Source organism: Cyprinodon variegatus, unplaced genomic scaffold, assembly GCF_000732505.1.
Source record: "Cyprinodon variegatus isolate N-32 unplaced genomic scaffold, C_variegatus-1.0 Scaffold679, whole genome shotgun sequence".
NCBI lineage: Eukaryota > Metazoa > Chordata > Actinopteri > Cyprinodontiformes > Cyprinodontidae > Cyprinodon > Cyprinodon variegatus.
In genome coordinates, this window is record NW_015151132.1 from 394,006 (window position 1) to 403,980 (window position 9,975).

General features: G+C 37.5%; 1 protein-coding gene across 1 annotated transcript in view; it reads left to right on the plus strand.

Moving 5' to 3' along the window:
* Positions 1 to 1,854: 1,854 nt before the first annotated feature.
* LOC107097202 (titin-like) overlaps positions 1,855 to 9,975 on the plus strand; it is a 10,030-nt gene continuing 1,909 nt past the window's right edge. Inside the window, exons 1-2 of the mRNA XM_015394253.1 lie at positions 1,855 to 2,164; positions 6,931 to 9,969. Coding sequence (XP_015249739.1) covers positions 2,105 to 2,164; positions 6,931 to 9,969 — 3,099 coding nt within the window. The 5' untranslated portion in view covers positions 1,855 to 2,104. The remainder of the gene's footprint in view (positions 2,165 to 6,930; positions 9,970 to 9,975) is intronic.

Sequence of the window (9,975 nt, forward strand, 5' to 3'; positions counted from 1 at the left end):
AACTTACTCCAGGAGCCCATCAATGACTCATCTGGAAGGTCAGCAAATAACCAGGAACATCCTCTGCAGGCCTTATATGGATTCCTTAAGGTCAAAGTTCATAATTCAACAATAAGAAAATGAGAATGGGGTAAAAATGTGTATCCACAGAGCTCTGAAAACAAAACTGCAAAACAAGCTAAATATAAAGGGAAAAAAAATACATCTTAATGTTCTACAAAACTTTGAAGAATGTATTATTGAAAAATAAGACAAAAGTGGAGCTTTTAGGTACTATAGGTGTCAATCCTTACATCTACCAGATAAAACTATTAACACTGTTCAGATAAGGATTCATTAAAACAACTTTTAAACAGTGACGGTGAGTGATGATGTGTGATGGTTTCGGGCTGCTCTGCCCTAGTTATGCAGTGGTGTCAAAAGTGCACGCATTTGTTACTTAAGTAGAAGTATAGATACTGCAGTTTAAAAACACTCTGGTAAAAGTTGAAGTATGAACTTGACCTCTTTACTCAAGTAAAAGTGAAAAAGTATGTGCTCCAAAACTACTTAAAGTTTAAAAGAATAAAGTAACCTTTTTTTATAAAAAAAAAAAAAAAAACACTCAGATCCCACTACATGAATTTTAAAGCTCAATTTTTTTGACTATTTTTAGAAATTCTTTGAGATAGGGCCAAGGATGAGGGAGGTTTTGTTGGTCTTCATCTCCCGATACGCTCCCACCTGTGTTCCACCTTTCAGACATTCCAACATCTTTTTCTGAATCCGACATTGTAGCATGGCATAGACAATTCACGTTGACAGTTTGAAGAACACCTGCTTGCTTCTGATGATTTCCATTAGCTAACCAATGAGTGTTTGCGTTATATGACTCATCCAATTAAACTAGTTTTCACTAGATGTGGATGGAGCCAATGATCTGCATTGGATGGCGCACAGGAGGTGAAATAAATATTTATAAACATTCAACCCAAGCCAAGAATAATGAGTAATGTTTGCTTTAAAAATGTAAGGAATAGAAAGTACAGAAACTTGTGTGAAAATATAATGAGTAGAAGTACGAAGTAGAAGGAAAAATAAGTAATGGAGTAAAGCATAGATACCTAAAAACTGTACTAAATGCTTCACTAAAACAAAAAATGAAGGTCTTGGATTGAAGTGCGCTAGTTCTAGTTTTTTACCAGACAGAAAATTCTCCAAAAACCTCCAGCTTAGATGTACTGTAATAAAGCAAAGATTTGTCTAATTTCTCCTTTAATGACTTGCTGTTGCCACAAGAGGGGGAAACCTGTTCAGTACAAAACAAACCAAAAAAAAAAAAGGCTAAGTGGTTTGGATGACTTTCGACTTTTATATCATATTTGGAAAAACTTAATTTTGTTCTGATTCTAACATGTGTTATGCTTATCTGAAACTTTTAACAGTCACAGTAAAGGATCAAAACCTGTAAGTGAGCAACCCGTTCATAGCTCTGTATTTGAAATAAGATTCTTAACTTCTCTGTGTCACTTCTCTTCGCAGAGTGACAGAAACAGAAGTAGAAATAAAGAAATGGGTTTTAGGTTGTTGTTAAAGCATGAACTGTTGCAGATACAACCTGTGCAATCTCATTTTTATCACCTTCAGCCACTTCTCTAATAGATAACTTCTACAAATGTCTTCACAGGCTGATTAATAAGCCTAAGCATAAAAAATAAGCTGGAAAATTTTTAATAAACTTAGTCTTAATGAATGCATTAATTCATGTATTGGTCCTTCTTCTGCAGAAAGTTATTTTAAAGCTGCATTTCTCTCTGCAGCTCAGCAACTAATCACACGCTCTTTAGTGGTCTGATGTGTCACAGAAGCGCTGTTTACATCCGCAAACTGTGCAGCGCATCTGCTCGCCTGACCGCTCAGCAGGAATCAGCCTCTTCCTGGTCATAACGCACCGGACACGCGCCAAAAAACGGAAGTGCACCTATCACAGGACCCCCGCAGAGACAGGAGCGTCTAGGAGCAGCTTTGAGGTGAAGCTTCCGATCATCACATAGCGCAGGATTTAAACAGATGTGCTGTTTCTTCTGTTTGATGTAAACAGTTCAACAAGGAAGGAGGTGCAAGGATGAACCCGGAGCCTGACAGCCCCTTTTCCAGGGTGGAGAGGACCCTGGTATCAGTCTGGGTGAGCATCTGTATCATTTTCTTACAGAAGTTTGATTTTACAGTTTAAAGTTGTGACGTGACGTGAAAGTTTCACGAGTCTCTTCCTGTTTAATCATTTCTGACAATAGTCTCACACAAACATCCTACATACATGTTCTCTGTTTACTCCTCCCCTCTTCACACCTGCATCTTTAACCTTAGCAAAAAGTAGTTTATCAAGTACCTATACTATAAGTGCACTAATTTCATACTTAAAATTAGGCAGTGCACTTGGAGTTTACTTATTCTAAACTATATTTCATATAGGCTACTTAACAATAGTATTGTCAAGTGTACTTGACTATTGTTTACTTTATTGTTAACTTAAGAATGTCCCAATTTAGTTCGAAGAAGTATTACTTTAGTAATACTTCAAGTACACTAAAAGTACTTTGTTCAGTATACTTTCTAAACTTATACTTAAGTATTCTTAATAGAATTTACTTCAAGTATACTACTTTTAGCCTTATGCACCTTTCTTCAATTTTAATTTAATTTTGAAATAAATGATCAAAAATTTGCACCTATGTGCACAGTATTTTTTGCCACGTTAAAGTAACACTTAAAGAGTTAAATTTAACACCAAGCTGAGTGCATTTCCCCCCCTCTGAATTGGAGTTAAATTAACTCTCCCTTAGCAAAAAGTAGTTTATTCAAGTATACTAAAAGTGCACTAATTTCATACTTAAAGTCAGGCAGTGCACTTAGAGTTAACTTATTCTAAACTATTTTTCATATACTTAACAATAGTATAGTCAAGTGTATTTGACTATTGTTTACTTTATTGTTTACTAAAGTATACTTTAAGTACGGTATACTTTAGTAAACTTAAAAATGTCCCAAATTAGTTCGAAGAAGTATTACTTTAGTAATACTTGAAGTACACTAAAAGTACATTGTTCGGTATACTTTCTAAACTTACCGTATACTTATACTTAGGTATTCTTAATAGAATTTACTTTAAGTAAACTACTTTTTGCTTAGCTTGATACACCTTTCTTCAGTTTTAATTTAATTTTGAAATGAATAATCAGACATTTGCGCCTATGTGCACAGTATTTTTTGCATCGGTAAAGAGTGAAATTTAACACCAAGCTGAGTGCATTTTTCCCCACTCTGAATTGGAGTTAAATNCAGTGCACTTAGAGTTAACTTATTCTAAACTATTTTTCATATACTTAACAATAGTATAGTCAAGTGTACTTGACTATTGTTTACTTTATTGTTTACTGAAGTATACTTTAAGTATACTTCAGTAAACTTCAAAATGATCCAAATTAGTTCGAAGAAGTATTACTTTAGTAATTCTAAAAGTACACTAAAAGTACATTGTTCGGTATACTTTCAAAACTTATACTTAGGTGTTCTTAATATAATTTACTTTAAGTAAACCAGTTTTTGCTAAGGGTTAGCCTGATACAGCTTTCTTCAGTTTTCATTTAATTTTGAAATGAATAATCAGACATTTGAACCTATGTGCACAGTATTTTTTGCAGCTAAATTTAACACCAAGCTGAGTGTTTTTTTTCCCCACTCTGAATTGGAGTTAAATTAACTCCAAAGAGTAGTATACTTGAAGTATACTAAATTGGGATATTTTAAAGTTTACCTAAGTATACTTAAAGTATACTTTAGTAAACACTTTTTATACTTCTCAGTGTAAGTCAAGTACACTTGACTATATTATTGTTAAGTATATAAAATATAGTTTAATTTACTTTACTTTACAGTTTCATTTACTTTACTACGGTAGTTTCGTTTACTTATTCATAGAATAAGTAAACTCTAAGTGCACTGCCTGATTTTAAGTATGAAATTAATGCACTTTTAGTATACTTGAATAAACTACTTTTTGCTAAGGGATATCTTACTCCAGTTTTATTTGTAATTACTCTAAGTGTACTTTGACACTGTGGAATTTACTGTGTATTGTTTACAAGAGGGGTGTAAATACAGAGGCCCATTTCTGCCAAAGTGATCATTATAGGATCATGATAACCTACATACCTGAGATGCTATCTTCTAATTATTACAAATTATGTATGTTTTCATAATAATGACTTAAACTTATTCAGGTCAAAGGATGAGAAAATTCATGTTATTGAATTGACAAAGGAAGATTTTTGTACCCAGCATTTCAAAGTATAACATATGCTGTTGTTTTTTTTATACAGTGAGGAAAACAACATTTGAACACCTTGCTATTTTGCAAGTTCTCCCATTTAGAAATCATGGAGGGGTCTGAAAATGTCATCATAGGTGCATGCCCACAGTGAGAGATATAATCTAAAAAAAAAAAAACAAAGAAGCAGAAATCACAATATATTTATTTAACAATTTATTTGTATGATACAGCTGCAAATAAGTTTGAACTCCAGTCTATCAGCTAGAATTCTAACCCTAAAAGACCTGTTGGTCTGCCTTCAAAATGTCCACCTCCTCTCCATTTATTATCCTAAATCAGATGCACCTGTTTGAGGTCGTTAGCTGCATAAAGACACCTGTCCACCCCATACAATCAGTAAGAATCCAACTACTAACATGGCCAAGACCAAAGAGCACAAAGACACTAGAGACAAAATTGCACACGTCCACAAGACTGGAAAGGGCTACAGGGAAATTGCCAAGCAGCTTAGTGATAAAAGGTCCACTGTTTGAGCAATATCTAGAAAATGGAAGAAGCTAAAAATACAACATGGGAGGAGCTGGTCAAAGAGCTTTGACCACGGTTTCCAAGGTTACTGTTGGTATTACCCTAAAACATGATGGTTTGGACTTTTGCATGGCATGGAAGGCTCCCCTGCTTAAACCAGCACATGTCAAGGCCTCTCTTAAGTTTGCCAATAACCATAGATGTTCCAGAGGAGTCATGGGAGAAAGTCATGTGGTCAGATGAGACCAAAATAACTTTTTTGATCATAATTCAACTAACCGTGTTTGGAGGAAGAAGAATGATGAGTACCACCCCAAGAACACCATCCCTAGTGTGAAGTATGGTGGTGGTAGCATCATGTCTTGGGGTATTTTTCTGTCGTGGGACAGGGCGACTGCACTGTATTAGGGAGAGGATGGGACCATGAATTGAAAGATTTTGGGGAACAACCTTCTCCCATCAGTTAGATAATTGAAGATGAGTCGAGGCTGGGTCTTCCAACATGACAATGACCCGAAGAAAACCGCAAGAAGTGGCTCTGTAGGAAGCATATCAGTGTTCTGGCGTGGCCTAGCCAGTCTCCAGACCTAAACCCAATAGGGAATCTTTGGAGGGAGCTCAAACTTTCTCAGAAGCAGTCCAGAACCTCTAAAGAAGATCTGTGTGAAGGAGTGGGCCAAAATTCCTCCTGCAGTGTGTGCAAACTTGGTGAAAAACTAAAGGAAACATCTGACCTCAAACAAAGGCTGCTGAACCAAAAATTAACATTCATTTTCTCAGGTGTTCAAATACTTATTTGCAGCTCTCACTGTGGACATGCACCTACAATGACAATTTCAGACCCCTCCATGATTTCTAAGTGAGAGATCTTGCAAAATAGCAGGGTGTTCAAACACTTATTTACCTCACTGTATGTAATGGTTTTACAAAACACAAATAGTGTTTTATAGAATCTGTAAAAAGTGTACAATAAATCTTTTTAGTTTAACTTATTATATGTTTTGAAACTTATAAATCAAAAGTGGCTCTATTGCCAAAAAAGGCATGTGGGGGCAAGAATAAATGAAGCTTGAATTTATTTATTATTTAGTTATATAGATTTGAATGAATATGTGTTAAAGGTAGAATTAATAAGTTTGGCCAGTGTAGGTATTTTATATTTTAAACTAGACATGATATACATACACGTGCATGTGCATGAGCTGTGATGTGATTTAACGTTGTCCCAATACCATTGGCACCAGTTTTAGCCACATTACAGCAGCTAGTGTTTAGTTGCTGTAGTCTCAGAGTGCACTTCATCATCATCATTTCCCTTTTCTACAAAATGTCCAAGTTACACTTCAACACAGATGACTGTTAAAGATGCTTTATCAGTAAGACAAACAAACAAAAATGCAGCATACTCCCTTTCTAACTTCAAAATAAGACTTTCAAACACGGATATCACAGCAGAAATCCCTCTCTTTTAAATCTGGGATTCATTATAATGAAGTACACTTAATTTAGTAGGCAGCATCCTACTTTACTACTGAAAGTATCTGAACTTCTTTTCTACTTAGAGTATTTCTTAACATTTTCCTTAACATCTTATGTTTTTTTACCTGTATGGAATTTAGATTTAGAGACTGAACAGCTTATACACTCAAGGCATAACCAGTGTAATTTCTGCACAGGCATAGGAAAAATTTCAGTCTATTCTACGTTTCCCATCATAACAATATACTTTGCACAAGAGCTTAAATCCTGAATGTGTTTTGCACCTCCATCAGGGGAGCAAGCATGTATTTTGACAACACATCCTGAATCTAATGTGAAGGAGATCTGAGTTATCAAATCAGAAATCAGTGAAGGTCACTTCTTGCAAACTCAGATATCCGTTTATGAATCTTGCTTTGTGTATAGAAGTATTGTTGTTGTAAAACAGGAAAAGGTCTTTAACAATCCGCCTGCAAAGCTGTGGGGACACTATTGTGTAAATAGCCTTGTGCATTGCCACACTAAAATTATACAAGGGGGAACTAAGTGTGTTCTTATCTCTCTATGTGAGAGCTCATACAGTAGTTAAACTGTTTTTTCAATCTCTTCCCCAGTGTTACATAACTGAAGCCGTGAGCAGATTCCTAAGGCCACAACCAGCTGAAACAGCCAACAATGACCCAAACTCTATTCAGGAATCAAACGTGGATGATGACGCTCCTGGCGGTATGCAAACGGGAGCCGACACCAGCGGTGAAGAAACCTGCGAGGAACAGCCTTTTCAGACAGTTTCTCTTCTGAGTTCATCCTCACCAGCTGTTCCCTGGGAGCAGTGCATTGCAGATGTTGATGTTAAGCCTAAACAAGACCAAGAGAACAAGGAGGACATGAGAGAGGACGAGTTTGGTCTTACAGGAAATGACCATGCAGAATCAGAGGGTGAAAATGCATGTCAAGAGAGACAAGAAAAAAGTGAGAAAAAAAACTCTGACACATATGAGGAAAATGAGACGACTGAAAACAACGAGGAACATGCTACTGTTGGATCTGGACATATGCTGTTAAAGGATGTAGTGAGTGACGAAATGGACTCAAGAGTTGAAGAAGTGGAACACTTGAGCGCAGAAAGACTGGATGAATGTCTAAAAGTGGTGGAAACAATGAAGGAACCCCAGGAAGACGATGGACAAGAAAAAAAAGAAGGCTTGGAGGAAGAAAGCAAGATAAAAGACTGCAGCTCAGCAGAGAAGGAGGAAAGCAATGCAGAGACAGAAGAGCAAAGGTACATTAAAGCTACTGGAGTGATGCTGGGAGATGTTAACATCTGTCAAGATTCACAACAGTTGAGCCTGGAGTTTTCAGAGTTTTCCGGCTTTGCCAAGGATGAAAAAAAAGAACCCGGTAAGTCCAAAACAGATGATGAGCCAGAGCAGAAGAAGAGCAGCAGAGCTGTTGAGGATGTCCAACAAGAGGAACATGTTGTATCCCTTAAACCTGCAGGCAGAGAAGATGATCCTAGCACAAGAGAGGACCAATTCGGCCCAAGAGCACATGATAGCGCAGAGAAGATGATCACTGAAGACATCACAGAACAAGTTGGACCAGAGATAACACAGTTGCACATTTGTGTTGAAGAGAGTGTTGATAAAACAGAAGACCAAGCTAACGCTGGATCAAAAAATACTGTAAATGAGGAAATTTGTGAAGAGATCAAAAAAATAAATAAAGTAGCTGCGGCTGGGGGAGACTCTGTGGGCACATTAACACTATATGGTTCTCAAGACGTGGAACAAGCAAAGGAAGACATGGAGGATGAGAACAGTAATGTGGAAGTTGATAAAGAAGAAGATAATGAAAACTCAAGAAAAATGGAAGAGGAAAAATTGTGTAGCTTTAGCAAAGAGGAGGACAGCAATGAAGAGACAGGAGAACAAATGGAGAGCAAGGCCCCGACTGTGATCCCAGGAGATGCTAAGATATGTGAAGATGCTTTAGAGTTAAGCTCTAAACAGGAAAAATCCCAAACAGAAACCCAGCACCCTCTCTGCCAAGAGTTGTCAGATTTGGCCGAAGTTGAGAGTGTCCGGGTTGCTGACATTATAGAGGAAGAGCCAAATGAGTCTGCAAAACATGAAGAGCCTTATAAGAAGAGTAGCCTAGCAGTTATTGATGTCCAAAAAGTGGAAACTGTGGTAACCCAAAGTATTACAGCATGCGAAGATGACCGTGGCAAGGCAGAAGAAGAGTTTGGCCTAAAAGAAAATATTAGCACCGAACAGCTGATCACTGAAGAAATGACTGGTCATCAAATTGGACAGGAGTTAAGTGACATCCAACAGTTGAACATGTTTATTGAAAGAGAAGGAGTTAAAAACATAGAAGATCAAACCAAGGCTGGATCAGCACATACTGAAAATGTGTTAATATGTGAAGGGATGGAAATAAAAGATGAGGAAGCTGCTGCAGGGGGAGACACTGTGAGCACATTAAGATTAGATAGTTTTCCACAAGAGAATGAAGACACAGTCCTGGTGGATGAGAGCAGTAAAATCAAGGAACACCAGGCTGAAGAAAATGAAGAGGACTTTAAAGAAGAAAGTGGGGTAAAACTTTGGACCATCGTCGAAGAGAAGGAAAGCAATGAAGAGACAGAAGAGAAAAGGGAGGATGAAGGTGCTGCAGTGATGCTGGGAGATGCTAACATTTATGAAGAGACTTTACAGTTGAGCCCTGAACTGGAAAATAAATCAGAAGATGGAACACACTCAGAAGTTTTGCACATTTTCAGCAAAGAGTTGTCAAGTTCGACCAAGGATGACACTGACACTGAGGAGAAAGACTCTAGTAAGTCTGAAACAGATGAAGAACCAGAGGAAAAGGGCAGCAGAGCAGCCGAAGATGTCCAACATGATAAAACAGTTTTCACCCCAAACGTTACAGGCAGCAAAGATTATCCTGGCATAGGAGAGAAACAGTTTGGCCTAACAGGACAAAATAGTGCAGAGCAGCTGATCGCTGAAGACATGATGGAACATCATCTAGAAACAGAAAAAATGGACACAAAGCAATTACAGACTCTTGTAGAAAAAGAAGATATTAAAAACACAGAAAATCAAATTCAGGTTGGATCAAATGATACAGTAAATGAACCAATATGTGAAGAGATCGAAAAAGGAGATGAAAGAGCTGCTCCTGGGGAAGACCCTAAGAGCACAGTCAGTCTAGATGGTTCTCAAATTGTGGATGAAGCCTTGGAAAACTTGAAGGATAAAGCTAATAACATCCAAGAAGATAAACTAGAAAAGAATGAAGAAGACATTGAGATGGAACATGAGGTAAAACTGTGCACCATTAGCAAAGAGGAGGAGAGCAATGAAGAGGGAGGAGAGCAAAGGGAATGGGAAGCTTCTACTGCCAGGTTGGAAGATGCTCAGATCTGTGATGATGCTTTACAGTTGAGCCCTAGACAGGATAACTCAGAGGAGAGAAGACAGGCAGAAACTCAGCTTGTCTGCAAAGAGTTGTCAGGTTTAGCTGAGGATGAGATGGTTTTGGTTGCTGACACTGAAGAAGAAGACCCTAGTAAGTCTAAAATGGATGAAGAGTCCAAGCAAAAGGGCAGCAGAGCTGCCGAAGATGTCCAAGATGAAAATGTTTTA